At 53.6% G+C, this 14834-nt stretch overlaps 5 protein-coding genes across 5 annotated transcripts; 4 read left to right on the top strand and 1 right to left on the bottom strand.

The window, feature by feature from the left end:
- Positions 1-317: 317 nt before the first annotated feature.
- CORC01_08303 (nuclear pore complex component) lies at positions 318-1179 on the top strand (the record flags this gene model as incomplete). Its single annotated transcript, XM_022619935.1, has 2 exons — positions 318-559; positions 612-1179. The coding sequence occupies 2 exons, from the start codon at positions 318-320 to the stop codon at positions 1177-1179; spliced, it is 810 nt and encodes a 269-aa protein (XP_022473539.1).
- Positions 1180-1975: 796 nt separating this feature from the next.
- On the top strand, positions 1976-4859 carry CORC01_08304 (high-temperature-induced dauer-formation protein; the record flags this gene model as incomplete). Its single annotated transcript, XM_022619936.1, has 5 exons — positions 1976-2071; positions 2132-2845; positions 2900-3493; positions 3546-3789; positions 3880-4859. 5 exons carry the CDS (start codon positions 1976-1978, stop codon positions 4857-4859), a joined length of 2628 nt encoding a protein of 875 aa, XP_022473540.1.
- Positions 4860-6146: 1287 nt separating this feature from the next.
- Positions 6147-8104, top strand: CORC01_08305 (epoxide hydrolase; the record flags this gene model as incomplete). The annotated part of the gene is made up of 3 exons (XM_022619937.1): positions 6147-6218; positions 6341-6474; positions 6565-8104. The coding sequence occupies 3 exons, from the start codon at positions 6147-6149 to the stop codon at positions 8102-8104; spliced, it is 1746 nt and encodes a 581-aa protein (XP_022473541.1).
- Positions 8105-8731: 627 nt separating this feature from the next.
- CORC01_08306 (timeless protein) lies at positions 8732-12302 on the bottom strand (the record flags this gene model as incomplete). The annotated part of the gene is made up of 3 exons (XM_022619938.1): positions 8732-9735; positions 9789-12162; positions 12228-12302. The coding sequence occupies 3 exons, from the start codon at positions 12300-12302 to the stop codon at positions 8732-8734; spliced, it is 3453 nt and encodes a 1150-aa protein (XP_022473542.1).
- Positions 12303-12879: 577 nt separating this feature from the next.
- On the top strand, positions 12880-13963 carry CORC01_08307 (3-hydroxyacyl-CoA dehydrogenase; the record flags this gene model as incomplete). Its single annotated transcript, XM_022619939.1, has 3 exons — positions 12880-13014; positions 13080-13179; positions 13233-13963. The coding sequence occupies 3 exons, from the start codon at positions 12880-12882 to the stop codon at positions 13961-13963; spliced, it is 966 nt and encodes a 321-aa protein (XP_022473543.1).
- Positions 13964-14834: the final 871 nt, after the last annotated feature.

Consider the following 14834-nt stretch of genomic DNA (forward strand, 5'->3'; position numbering starts at 1 on the left):
CCTTTGCCAGACGCCGCAGCTCTTATCTTCTGTCGCATCCATCACCATCGACAACTCGACTTGAAGCGGCGCATTGAAGCACGCCAGCGCTCGGCGACAGCGCAGCGTCTCAATAGACACACTACTAACATCAAACAGGTTTGCGAAATCATTGGGACAAGTAAGTCACATTTTCCATCACGGACGGATGCGTAGACCTGCAGATGACTGGAACTAACGTTATGCGCAACAGGCCTTGACCCTGACTGTGGCTACCGCGTAACGGCATCAACTCCTTCGACCTCACCTCCCCCGTCTTGCTAGTATTTACTGCAACGATGTCTTCGTCGGCGAGCCGAGCCGCCGTGAGCACTCCCGTCAGATCGACGCCACAAAAGCCAACCCCTATTGTCGACAGTCCCGGTACATGGAGACACCCACGCCTGAACGAGATCACGAGACGGCGGAATGCAACGACCTTTTCCGAGAAGAACGTGAGAAGAATAGCGCTGAATATTGGCTTCCTCGTTAGCCTGTGGCTGTCCCAGATCTTGTCTCGTTCATATGTTCCCGCACAATGGTACGTTTTCCATTTGCATCTCAAGTGCGGACACTGCTGACTATCTAAGCAGGTTCAGTAGCTCCCTGCGGTCGTATCTAGGATGGGCATACTATCTAATTCAGCTCATCCCACTGGTCAACATTGGCATGGCTATGCTACCTCTCCTCCGATCCGCCGATGATCTGTCCGACATTCCCTTGACGCCCGCTCAGCGTCAACTTCTCGGATTGCCGCCCAGTTCTGCAGCAGCCACACCCGATGCTGTCTACAGTACCCCGCCACGTTACTCGCGGACACCGTCTCTGGCAGGCTCACCGGCGAGCAATCGGAGCTTCTCTGGCTCCCCGCTTTCCGGCAGAGGCAGCCCGGCTCTTGGGAGCTCTTTCAATGGAAACGGACAGTCCTATTCTCCGTCCCCCCTTCACAACAGCCCCTCCAAGTTTTCGGCCAGTCTGAACAGCAACCGGAGGTCATCCTTCGGCTCTTCGACGAACTTGGGAGCGAGCACTGCTTCTTCCCTCTTCCCTGATCCAGGAACGCCGAGCCCCTCTACCGGAAAGCGCACCAGCGTGGGACTTAACAACAAGTGGCTATACGAGAGAGGCAGGAGATCTTCAGGCGGCAACTGGATGCACTAGACCATGATGGCGCATAGCGCTTTCGAAGTCTATAGGATATTTGGGAGATGAATGACTGCAGCCAGTGGGACAGGAACCCTTGTGAAAGGCGTTTGGGTGTAATGTTTCTCATGGGGCAGAGACAATGGATGACTAGATGCCCTACGATTACTCAAAGAGGACCCAAACTTTGCATAAATATTGGCGTGGGACCTATAGAAGAATAGAGGGACTGAAATGCAAGGGTCTTGTCTCAACCTGGAAAAATACAGCCCGCGTCATTGCGCATCTAGGTATAGTAGCTCCAGCCTGTCCACATGCCAGGTTCTGGAAAAACTAGTGGACGGGTAGTTGTGTCTTCGCTGAGTGGGCCATAAACCACCGTTTCAAGCAGAGGATATAGGAATCGGGAAATGGCAGCACTTGCTTTCCAAGTTTACCCAGTAAGGAGAGAGAGGCGGGCAATCGGCCGTTTTGTCGTTACCGCGAGCTGTGCCAACAAGCTTCAAAAGCTGTCCAAAGAGTTATACCTTGAGTGCCTCAGCTAAGGCACCTTAGTTCAGGCAGGTACGTACCTCGGCATCGAGGTCTGGCACGGAGAATGGGAAACGGGACGGGAACGTGGACTTTTGAGATACGGCGAACTCACACCCCGCTCTTCTCCCCTTATTGGCCAAACATCGACCTGCGACCCGCTCTTCCGCCATTACGTAGCACTCACTCAGTGCGCCTCTGGTCCGGAACATTGCACCGTCGACCTCCCAAGCTTCCTCCTCCCGTCAGAACATTTCGAAGGATATGCCCCCTCTGTGACAACATGGGCGCCAGCGATTCGAAGCTTGTCTTCAAGAAAGGCATCTTCAGGCTTTCTGAAGAGCGACACATCCCAGCCGATGATCCCTACTGGACTTCTGTATGTCAGCTTGTGAAGTGTCCTCTTTGCCCGTGATACTGACCCAGGCCACCCGTGTAGTTTTGGGAGCTTCCGGAATCGTCAGAGGACATTTTCAGCCTCTTTGCGCCCGCCGACATTCGTCGCACTCGAGACAAGGCCCTAGAGAATTTAGAAACTCTGATTCTGGCATTAACGTCACGCCTCTTCATCCTGCGCCATCATCCCTCCTTTCCCGATCCCGAAATCGCTCCCGAACGCGATGCTCTCAATTGTGTCCGCGTCCTGACGCGCATCCTTCCCTTCATCTACGAGGCCGATAATCTTCAATCATGGGAGGAGCGGTTCTTCTGGGGGGCACGTAGAAAGAGAACGAGGCAATCTGCAATTGCGGCCGAGGTACTCTTCGACGGGGCTCAGGATGGCCAGCGGCCGCCCAAGAACGAAAACGAAGACTTCGAAGATGCCAAACCTCTTGCTGAAGAGCTCATCGACACTTTGGTAGACCTGCTATTCTTCTCCGACCTCACCCTACCCCGACAACCGAGTGGACGACCGAAAGTGTCCTACGCCATCTGGCAGAGTGGTGTAGGCTGCAATACATCCGTGGCGACCACCAAAGAATTCGAGAGCAATCGCAGCGAGATACTCCGCTTGTTGCTCACCATGACTAGCCAGAGCATGTACATGTCATCAAACTTGCTGCCGCAGAAGGGAATTCGAGCCCTGACACACATATGCACGTGCCCCGATAAGCAGGTCGTGCTATCAGTCTTGTGCTCCCTGCTCAATACCGTATGTGAAAGCACCTCGTTCTCTCGGTGCCTGAACTCATGCTGACAGACGCAGACCCTGAAGTACAATCCAGCCACCTGGCGGGTGCCATACAATACGCTGGTTTTCAAGGACGAGAAGCAGATCCTGGTGACATACACACTCCAGCTTTTGCTGGTATTTCTATTGTACCCAATCCCTGAGCAAAATGGCACGACTCCCAAGAACTACTACCGCCACTTCCTTGGGCGACTTCATCGGCCACAAGACTTTCAGTTCATCGTCGATGGCATGACACGGATACTCAACCAACCGCTCCAAGAAAAGAGCTCGTATATTCCCAGTGGGCAAACAAATGCCAGATTTGCGCCAGAGATCATCATGCTCTTTTGGGAAATCACACAGTGCAACAAGAGATTTAGGTCCTTCATCATCGATACTGAGCGGGTTCATGATTTTGTCGTGCTCACTCTATTTTACGCTTTGGAGTACAAGAATGACGCATCCAAGCAAGGTGTTGTGAGAATGTGTGCTTTTCTGCTGCAGACCCTGAGCGTTGAGAAGAATTTTGGCGCCAATCTCAACCGAAAATTTGAAGGTCAAGACAGTCTGCCTTTGATCATTAGGATACCTGGCTTCAGCGGCACTTATGCTGACTTCCTCATACATGTAAGAGATAAAAGCCTATGCATTTAGGTTGGTTTCAGCTGACAAAGACTAGTCCATCTACAACCTCATCACCACGAGCCAAGGCAGATTGACAGCTATATACCCGGCTCTCATGGCTGTCATCAACAATATCGCTCCCTATCTGGAGGGTCTCAGCTCAGCATCTGCCTCAAAGCTCCTGCAACTTTTTTCGTCCATGTCTTCACCTTCATTTCTGCTCGCCAACGACAGCAATCATGATTTGCTTAGGTCACTGTTGGAGTCAATCAACTCGATTGTCGAGCATAACTATCAAAGTGAGTCATCATGTTCGTCGGAGAATGCAAGCCTGGCAGCCTCGTGATCGCTCGGATCTTGAAGAAAACGTTATACTAATATCATGACAGAGAATCCAGAGCTCATCTTCGCAATTCTGCGTAATAAGAAGCGGATAGAAGCATTACGAACGTTCACCCTTGAAAGCGGTCAGGAGGAGATCGAGAGACGGAATCGTCGCCGCAAAGAATCCGCCGCCAGTGGCGATGGGCTTGAGCCAAGTTCTGTGAGGAGCTCAGCCGAAAGTATCCGCAGTCCAACAGCATCTCATCCTCGACCGCCGACGCTGAGTGATGTCCCGGAAGAGGACAGCACCTTCGCAATCGGTGATGATGAGGACGATAGCGAGGACGAGGATCACCGCACAACGCCGGCCCGGTCAACTACAAGCGAAAACCCATCTGTGACGTCGTCGCAGGCATCGGTAGTGGAAGACGCCGTTCCAACTCAACTTCGGGGTATGTCAGAAAAGGCGAGAGGCAAGATGCCTGCCGGCATGAGCAACTTCTCCAGGCAAAACAGCACCACCAGTCTGGGCGGATATTCCACAAGTGGACAGTCACAGTCCGGTGGCTTTGAGCCAACGGCCAATTGGATCGAAAACTGGCTGCCAGAGCTGCCTCTTCACACCATCCTGACCGTGATCCAGCAGGTGACGTCTCTGTTGCCGAGACAAGCTCTTGCTGGAGAATCTGCAACCCGAGAGACGCTTTTGAAGATTCAAGAAATCAGGCTGGTGGGAGTAGAGCCAACACCGCCACGAGTGCACTCCTTTGAGTGGTCGCAGCTGTCGTTGGGATGGTACGAGTCCCTGTTGTGGGGCTTTGTGTTCAGCAGCGAGATTCAGATCTCCAAGGGCACAGTTGGAATCTGGAATGGTACAGCGATTAGGCTGTTCAGGGTGCAAGAGACTGCACCTCAGGGACCGAGTCTGGCATCACCGAGAGGAGCCGTTGATGCTGTTGGAAGCAACATCGTGTCCCGAATTGGTGCTATGAATTTGCGAGGTCCTGGAGGTGCACCGCCAACAGCCAACCAGCGTCCTGGATGATGACGCGATGATTCAGATCTAAGTTGCGGGAGGCTTCCCAACACTTTTGGCTGATCCTTTGATGGTGGGCCGCGAGGATACTCTCACGCAGGAGGAGATTTGGACCATTTGACACCTAAAGACGATGTCCACATGGGGATGACGGGGCACGAAAACAATACTGCTGAGGGCTGAAGGGTCTTTACAAAGGCAGTCACAACACTCTGGTGAATGTCGACCCTTGCATAGAACAGGGTCGGTGGAAGATGAGGCCGAGGACTCGAGAATGGTGCTACATGCGCCGAAGCTAGCTGGCTCAGGACCAGGAGGGCGGCGTTAGGGTAGGAACCAGGTACCGAGATCGCGTCAAGGTGGTGAGTTGTGGCAAAGGACGCGTATGTAGGTGTAGCGGGATTGAACAGGCATTGGCAGGCGGTAGGATTTACAATCTATCCAGCAATCTTTCACTCGGTGTGCAACTCACGGGATGCCAACAAGATAAGCATGAGTCCAAGTACCTCCCTCACCTTGACCTGCTGCTCCAGAGAACCTCAAGGCGATTTTCATCTTGAAAGGGGTGTGGCTTGACGTGGCGAGAGCGCTAGGTATCCCAGAAGGCAGGGGGTGAGGACTATAGTATGACCAATGAGGCCTTTATAACGGGCCCTTCGTCCAGGAGTGTGTTGGCAGACGGCCCAACCCTGGCAACTAATGCAACTCTGTACCTGGCAAATATAGCAAAAAGCGGTGATCATTTCCGAGCTTGTCAGGGTATTCGTACGCACCGCCACAGGCCTGCCCGGCCCGTACCTGTTGTACTGTTCTAGACCATCCCCCTCTCCAGATCAGCCATTCAGAGGCCGCCTGGTAAGCAAGGGGATGAAGGTAAGCCACAACGCCACACTCCAAGTTCGCAACCGGGGGGGGGGACGGCATGGAAGTGCCTCTTCGGTTGCGAAGACGGTGGACAAGGCACTTATCATAGTCCCGGGCCATAGTATTGATGAGACGATGTAGGATGCTGCCTCCATGCTGAGAGAGGTTGTATTAAATAGTTTGGCTCGCTTAAGCTCGTTTGATTTTTTTATGTGTTTTTGTTTTTCTGCCTTCCTAGCCTTATTGCAATCCGCTGTTCCTCGTTCTGTTCTATTACTCATCGATCGTTCGGGTGTTCAATAAAACCCTTCGTGTGCTGCTGCGATTTGTTTACTTTCCGGTGTTTCCGCTCAGCGCTGTGTGAGGAGGGTACGATATCTTCACTTGGTCCGCCAGCACGCTCACCACGTATTATGCCATTTGACTCCAACCATGGTCAACAATCACGACTCAGGCGCCGCCGCCGGCCTGGCGGGAGATGAGATTAGTCCTTACCGCATCCATGTGAGAGTCCCAAAGGCTGAAGTGAAGGGGGGTACGGTTGGGTGGATGGATAAGAGTAGCCGAGGGGAGGCGAGACGTTGAGCTTTCACGGCTAACATCAAATCTTGTTGCAAAAAATAAAGGTTTCCAGCAAGTATCTCGATCTCACAAAGCAAAAACTGGAGCTCACGAGACTGCCGCATGAGCCTTCGGAACCCAACAAGTCTCGGGACTGGTGGGAGCCAAAGTCTCGAATCGAACCGCTCATTGACTTTTGGTAAGTCGAAGCTTGCTCGATCCCGTCCAAAAATCAATTTGTAGAGAAGGAAGGGATTTGCTCGTACGAAGCGCGTCTAACTTACCCCAGGCTTGAAAAGTACGACTGGCGAGAACAAGAGACGGCCTTCAACCATCAACTACCCCAGTTCCGTACAGCCATAACCCCGCCGGGCTCAACGTCGCCCGTCCGTCTTCACTTCATCCACGTCAGATCATCTCACAGCCACGCCATCCCCCTTCTCTTGATACCCCCTTTCCCCTTCACAAACCTATCCCTCGGACACCTCACCCAGCCCCTCGCGGAGCCCGAATCTATCGAAGAGCAACAGCCCTTCCACGTGGTCATCCCCTCTCTGCCCGGCCTCGGCTTCAGCGATGCTCTCCCAAGCGACGACGCGTCCGTCATCCCGACGACGACGGAACTCCTCAACACGTTGATGTCGCGGCTCTCGTATACGCACTACCTGGTCTCCAACACCGCCTCAGCCGCCTCCAGCCCCGCGCAAATCGACTGGAAGCTCGCGAACCACCTGGCGAGCCACCATGCGAACAGCTGCCTGGGCGCCCACTTCATCAACCCGTCGCTCGCGGCACCGACCCTGAAGGAGGCGCCCCTCGAGTGGGTGAAGTGGTCCCTTGCCAAATTCTTCCGCGCGCCCATCCTAGGCTACCAGAACGAGGATCTCCGTTCCCTGGACGAGACGCAAGCGAGGCAAAAGTCAGTCGCGAGGAGGTCCCCTTCATTCCAAGCCGGGCCCGGGGCCCTGCTGGAGCCAAACACGACGTCTTTCGCGCTCTGCGACTCCCCCGTGGGCCTCCTCGCCCTCGTCCTCAAAGTCATCCGCATCCTCGGGGCGAAAAAGGACTTCTCGGCCGCCGAGATCATCACCTTTACCCAGACGGCCTGGCTCCCCGGCCCAGAAGCCGCGATGCGACTCTGGGCGCGCTGTCTGACGGACCAAGAAACCCTGCTCCCTAAGCCGTCTAAGAAACCATACGTGGCAATCACAGTCTTTTCGGGAACCGGAGAGTCTGGAGGAGGAGGAGGAGGAGAAGAAGGAAGAGGAGACGCGAGCGGCCCCCCTGACCCAGAAGCACAGGCACAGGTCCGGGACGTCTTGCCTCGGCCGGCCCCGAATCCGTACGTATGTCCCGCCTGGGCCAACGTCTCGTACAACGCGGTACACGTGCGCCGCGTACCGGGGACACCGGGTCTCGTAGCCTGGGACCGCCCCGAGCTCATCGGCCAAGGCGTGAGGGGCCTGGCGAAGAAGCTGCTCTCCTTCGACGCCAGAGTCAAAGACATTGTCGCCCGGCAGCAGCGACCGAGCACAGCGCCTCTGCAAGGCGTCGTCGTCGTTCAATCCGACTCGTCGGCGCCGGCGCCGGGCCCGAGCGGGGGCCAAGGGGCGGCGGGAGCGGGAGCGGGAGCGGGGACCGTGCCGCCTTCTACTCCGCAAGTCGAGCCGACGTGGCGACTGAGCCAGATTCGCGAGGCGTCTGAGACGCCCAAGAAGTCATCGCAGCAGGATGGCGACGCGGGACTGATGCTGTCGCCGCCGGACGCCGATTTCGACGGGGCGAGTCCGGATACCATTGTGGTCACTCCTCCCGTGAATATGCGGTAGCCGGCGGATGGTGTTTAATGTTTACTCTGTATAATGATACCATGTGATGCGAGTATACACGATATGAGGCATGTCCTGAGAATACAGCTAATAATGACATTCTTTCAATCAGATGTGGCTCCAAAATCATTCGTGAAAGTTGCAAATTTGTCCAAAAATAAAAAAAACTGTCTCGCACGGCTTCGTCACCTGGGAGTTTCGAGAGATTCCGCATCCAACCCACACCTTTCCTGCCTCGCCTTCCATGTAAGCCTTGACAATGAAGACCGTAGTCCCATAGTCAACACATGAACCAGCCACCGAACAAAAAAGAGCGAGTGCTCGTCAGACTAGCCTCTAATACGCCGTCAAGTGCGGAGTCTAAACACAGAACTCCTCAGGCGGCGTTGATTGGCGAGCAGCCCAAGTTAGCCAGCGACATCCGAAAGTCAAAGTTTCTAGGAAAAGACAGACGTGACCAGAAATTCACAGAATCAATGCTTAGGCACGGATGCATCAAAAGAGCTGAATGACTTTGTACAGACGGGGAAACAACTTGATATCATTGACAAGATACCTTCCAACGCTATGCATTCCTGAACCATTGAAACCTAAGGTATATCACTAAACGCCGGTAGCTGATCCATATCACTCTTCGTCGCTGCTGTCCATCACAAAGCCTCCCCTCGTGCGCTGCCGCGAGCGCGCCGTAGGCACCGGGGCATCTTCATCATCCTCACCTGCAGACTCGGCATCTGCCTTCTCTTGGGCTTTCACCCCTCCTTCTTCAGCAGACGGTGCCTCAGGAGACAGGCGTCTCCGTTTCCTAGACCCCTTGTCCTGAGAAGATGACGGACTCGATGTCAATGGCGTAGCGTTGTCTGCGTCCTGCTCGCCCTCGCTTTCGACATCCATGTCTACGTCGGCGCTGGGCCGAGTCGACTGGGTACCCCTCGTCACAGTGAGTACATCATCGTCATTGTCATCGCTGTCGTCGAGCAGTACTGCTGCCGGTCTCTTGGCCGGCTCTGAAACCGCAACCCTCTCTACAGTACGCGCCATGCGCAAGCGTTGTGCCTCTTCTCGTTGGAAGAACTCGCGGTCGTATTCCTCGTCCGTGTCATCATCGCTAGCGTGGACATACGCCTCGCTCTTGACCTTTCTCGCTTTCTCTCTCTCACGGTCCCTGCGCTTCTTCGCCCTTTCTTCCAAATCAGAATCGTTCGGCGCCTCTTCTTCGCCTTCCTCGCCGTCTTTTCTGCGCCGCCTCCGCTTCGTCTTTTTGGAATCAGGATCGTCAATGGCTTTGCGAACGGTAGGCCCTAGGGGTTCGAAGAGGAAGCCGTCATCGTCATCATTATCCTCGTCGTCGTCGTCGTACTCGGCTCGCTTTCGGACCGCTTTCTTGCGCCGAAGTTGGTCCTCCGCACTGGCACCATCAAAGACGGGCGGGTCAAACTCGGCTTCGTTGATGTGCCTGAGGTACATGCGGAGAAGAGCGGCATCAAGTTCAGGTGGAAGGATCCATACAGATTGTGGCGTCTCCTCGATAGTCGGTGCTAGCCTTTCAAATCCCACCAGTTTCATAAGGAGGCGAAGGTGAGAATTTTTGAATATGGCAGTCTTGCGGGCATCGCTATCCGGCCGTACAGCTGAGACATGTCAGACAAATTAACCAGCTTGATTGTCCTAGAGAAGAACTTACTAAATGGATGTTTGTCCATCTCGTCGGTCGGTTGTGCGTCCTCGTCGGTCGCACCCGTGCCCTCAACCGACGGTATGGCCAAATCCGCCGCCGCCCAGGCAGCACGCTCACTTTCCGCAGTCTCAAGATTCTTTTTGACCCACGCGATATGATCCTGTTGATTCTTGTCAAGCAGAGCACCAACGACGATGGCGATTTGTCGGTCCAGGTCTGCAGTGTGCCTGAACTCGAGTTCTGCAGCGGGCCGAGGATGCGAGGTCGAAATGGTTTGTTTCTCATAACCATATTCCAGGTAAAACGCGGTGCTGCTGATCTTGGAGAACAGCATCTCAATGATGAGTTCGGGCCGCTGCTCAATCTTGCGCGTGCATTTTTTCAGGATTTGCTTGGTTAGTTCTTCCCACTCCTTGTACATTGAGGAGTTTTTGTCCAGCGGTTCCGGTCCCTTAATCATGTTGTAAAAGAGATGCACAATATCAACGCGGAAGAGCATCACACTCATCTCCTGTTTAAAGGCTACGCGATAAAAGTAGCGATGAGCACGCTTCAGCTGAGAGTCATCGAGATCCTTGTAGAACTTGGTGAAAGCGACAAAAGTATCGACAACACCTTGGGGTGCGAACCGCGATGTGAATCGATGGAAGTCGAACTTGCGCTCTTTGGATGTCTTTTCGGCGTTTGCCTCATCGTTGGCAGAATCGTCGTTCCCTTCGTCAATTGTATCGATGCCTGCTTCTTCTTGTTGGGCTTTCTTCTTTCGCCGAGTCCGCTTGCGAGACCTTACTTGCATGTCGACATTTTGTTTCGAGTAGGCCTCCAAAATTCGCAAGAAGTGATGGACCAGCTCTGTGGCGGTGTCGAGGTACTCGAAACCTTGCTCCTTGTATTGTCTGACGACATTGGCAATCAAATCGTGCGTGGAGTCTTCGTAGAAGAGACGGCTCAATGTGTTTTCCGCAATCTCCTCGTCATCTTCGTTTCCTGACTCTGTCATCTCCTGAACTGTAAGAAGAACCTGCGTGAAGCACCGCATCGCAGCCGTCAGGGTGGGCCAATCCTTCTGGTCCCAAGCGTCGTGCATGGTTTTCGTGAGGGTGACGAACATTGGCTGATTGAGCACACCGGCCACGAGATTGAAGCTGCTAACCTCTTCGACGGTGCCTGGTTTCTTCAAGTCTCGTTTGTACTTTCTGCGAGTTCGCTCCGCTTCCAGAAACCAGGCGACGAGGTACATGAACTGCCGACGATGGTAAGACAGAACGTGGGGCGCCTCTCGATCCAGAGATTTGCGAATGTGCTCGAACAGAGGGTTGAAACCAGCATCGAGGAAATCCTCGACGAAACTTCGAAGCTGGCCGTTAGCCCTTGCATTAAGCTTGACTGGAGCACCAAGATCCTTCGATTCCAGCTCTTCCTTCTTGGCCCGTCGCGGTGGTTTAAATGTTTTGGACTCGTCCAGTTTCTTTTGCCGCGTAGCACTGTCTGCGAGCGCGTCCTGGCCAGTGATTGTTGATACCCTGCCGTCTTCACGTTGCATCCATACCATGGTGCCGAAACGGTTGTGGCGGGTGGGCGCCTTGCGGTTGAACGCACTGCGCATGGCATTCTCCTTCTTCATCATTGAGGAGAGTTCTTGGGCCTTTGTATTGTGTAATTGCTGTTCGTCCATGAATAGCTTCTTAACCTCCACTTGTTTGACCAGGTGGTATATGACTTCCATGAGAATAACGTCTTCGGTACGGAAGTCTTCCCCCATGTTCGAGGCAATCATCAGCAGCACGGCAAAGATATCCTGGAAGGAAAATGCGTCTATCGTCGTGGAGCGGGATATCTGGGTCTCGTCGCCATCGTATTGAACACCCGCAGGTGGGGTGATCATTGCCACGTTGCGTAGGAAGAAGAGCACGAGCTTGATGATGCCCTGGTCGCGGGGTGATCGGTCGCCAATGGAGATTGCCATCGACGGCAGCGCTGCTCGGATAGCTGTGTTGAGAATCTGGGCGCCGTCGAAGTTGATGATGGCCCGCTTGTATGCCACTTGCGCCAGCTCAAGAACAGGCATGTGGCGATGGTGGTTGACCGTCATTCGTTCAGCGTCTCTTTCCATGGGCCAAGTAAGGGGAACCATGATCTCAAAGCAGGCTAAAGCGATGCGGGCTTTGAACTTGTTACTGGTATCATTCTCGGGCCAGCTCGCGAGGATCTGGAGAAGGTCGCCTTCGACGATATTGGAGTCTGCAATGCATCGGGCGACATCCATGCGGTTGGTTTTTTCGTCGTAGTAGCGAATCCATTTCTTCAAATCGCGGAGGACTTCGACGGCGTCATCGCCCAGTCTGTATCGTCCATCGTCGTCAGCGCTTGTGCCACCGAGCTATTCTCAGGTTAGAGTCAACGAGCAATGGTTTCAAGAGGGTTACCGGGCTAGTCAAAACGTACCGCGGACACAAGACTGTTGATGTGCGCGCGAACTTCAGGGTGGACAACTTCTGTTGACCCGTCCGGCAACTCCATCTTGTCGTTGTGGGGAGGACTTAAGATAATGGCAGACAGCAAGCGACTTTTGATGTTGTCTCCATCTACACATCAACAGTGACGACGGTTGAGAAGACTTGGAAGCACCGGCCCCAATTCACCCAGCGACGCGTTTGACGCGATGCAGCGCGTCCTAACGAAAGTTGCGTTAATTGGTCCCATATTTCCGCATTATCGATAGTGGAAGATTAGATAAGACCAAAGTGTGGCACCTGCGCTCTCTGTACCTTAGGTAGGTACCTGCCTTAGCTCTGGGCCAAAGCCACCACCTGGGGCTTGATTATCAGGGGGGCCGCGGTTAACCTCGGGTCATGGGCATCATCACGGCCTTGGATCAGGAACGACATCTGTCCACGGACTTCCGTTCTGTACCTCAGTCTCAACAGTCCTTCAAAGCAGACTCGTGAAGTTTTCTTACCCTTTTCATTGATTGTAACTTGGTCGTTTGTTTCTCGCGAGCTCTGATCCAACCACTCTCACGGGCACAGCCGAGCTTACTCGAATACCACCGAGAACGTAATCCCTGCACACTGACGTATTGCCGACCTCGATAGCTATGGCGGCTTCAATTGCTAGAGTACGGGCGGTGGCCAAGCTTCCCGGACAGCTCCGGGCATTCAGTTCTACTCCCAGAGTCGCTTCTGCAACGGGGGGAGTAAAGCGATTGGGTGTCATCGGTGCTGGACAGATGGTGAGAGAGCTCGCGAATTAGCATGTGAATATCCGTCGTCCGAAAACTGACCGGCTCAAATCCAGGGACTCGGCATCGCTCTTGTAGCTGCCCAGAGGGCTCAAGTCCAAGTAACACTTGTTGATGCAAACAAGGCGGCCCTCGACAAGGGTCTTGCATTCGCGGGTGAGTATTCAACAATGCTTTGCTGACGAAGTCGCTGGCTAATACCTCACCAGAGAAGCTTCTCGCGAAGGACGTTTCCAAGTCCAGAATCACACAGGAGCAGGCAGACCAGGCCCGCTCGCTCCTATCGCCAGCCACGTCTATTGATCAGCTGTCGGAGGTGGACTTTGTCATTGAAGCCGTTCCTGAAATTCCTAATCTCAAGTTTGACATCTTCTCCAAGCTGGCGCAAGTCTGCCCGAAGCATGCCATCTTGGCCACCAACACGTCGTCCATCTCCATCACCCGTATCGCGGCTTCCACCACCAAAGACCCTACAGATACCTCGGCCAGCTCCCGCGTCGTCTCGACCCACTTCATGAACCCCGTCCCGATCCAGAAGGGTGTGGAGATCATCAGCGGTCTGCAGACCAGCCAGGAGACGTTGGACAAGGCCGTCGCGTTCTGCAAGGCCATGGGCAAGGTCACTTCTGTCTCCGCCGACTCTCCCGGCTTCCTCGCGAACCGCATCCTCATGCCCTACATCAACGAAGCCGTCATCTGCCTGGAGACCGGCGTCGGCGACAAGGAATCGATCGACGCCATCATGAAGAACGGCACCAATGTCCCCATGGGTCCGCTGCAGCTCGCAGACTTTATCGGTCTGGACACGTGCCTGGCCATCATGAAGGTCCTTCATGAGGAGACTGGTGACTCAAAGTACCGGCCGAGTGTCTTGCTGCGGAAGATGGTTGATGCTGGTTGGTTGGGAAAGAAGAGTGGAAAGGGTTTCTACGACTACTGAACATGGAGATGATGTTGGAGTTGATGATGAACAAATTGGACTAATGAGTCGCTTCTTTAATGTGAAAACAAGTGGCATGTTGTTTGTAGCAGTAAGCTCAAGAATTTGGTGCATAATACTGCGCAGTGCCTTTGTCGTCTCTATGAGTGTTGAGGTACGTCTACTTCCACGTGGGATGTTTCACCAGGCACACTTGCGCGACGTGCTGTATATCTTGGCTTTCTTGGAAAAATGCCAACTTTTTGACTGATAGTTGTACGGGTGTGTATATCACCTTACTCCAATTCGATCGTCAAATCCAGGGACCGGCCGAGTTTAGACACATCTCATAAGCCAAGGAAGCTGGACTAACATGCTCAAGTGTAATGTCATGTATTCTGCAGTATATTTGCTGCTCAGCAGTTTGGGACTTGGCCTTTTCCATTTGCTGTCCAGATCTAGGCTCGCATGTTCTTTGCATGGCATGTATTCATTGATTTGAATGGTATGTTTTTTAGAAGAAACTCGTAACTTCCGCAAGAGGAACGTGGACCTTGGATACCTGTCGTGAAGCGTTCCCTCGATTTTTTTTGATTTTTTTTCTTCAAAAAAACACTCTTAAAAACTCGGCTGGATATGCGCTATTTCCATCAATCGCGGGCCAGATCCATTCAATTGCGTGTGTGTAGTCAGGCACGCCAGAGTTGCCGCCAGCACGGCAGAAGCCCTTGAACAATTGAATCAAGCATCGCCATACCTGGACTCTTAGTGTGCCTAGGTACCTATTGTAGTTCTGAGAGACTCTAAATCTGACAGCCCACGCAGTTGCCAGTGCGGCCGGCGGACAGCTCCTCAAAGACTGCGAGCACAGATGGACCGATGTATCAAGCGG

The sequence above is a fragment of the Colletotrichum orchidophilum genome, assembly GCF_001831195.1.
Source record: "Colletotrichum orchidophilum strain IMI 309357 chromosome Unknown Scaffold_70.1, whole genome shotgun sequence".
In the NCBI taxonomy this organism is placed as follows: Eukaryota; Fungi; Ascomycota; class Sordariomycetes; order Glomerellales; family Glomerellaceae; genus Colletotrichum; species Colletotrichum orchidophilum.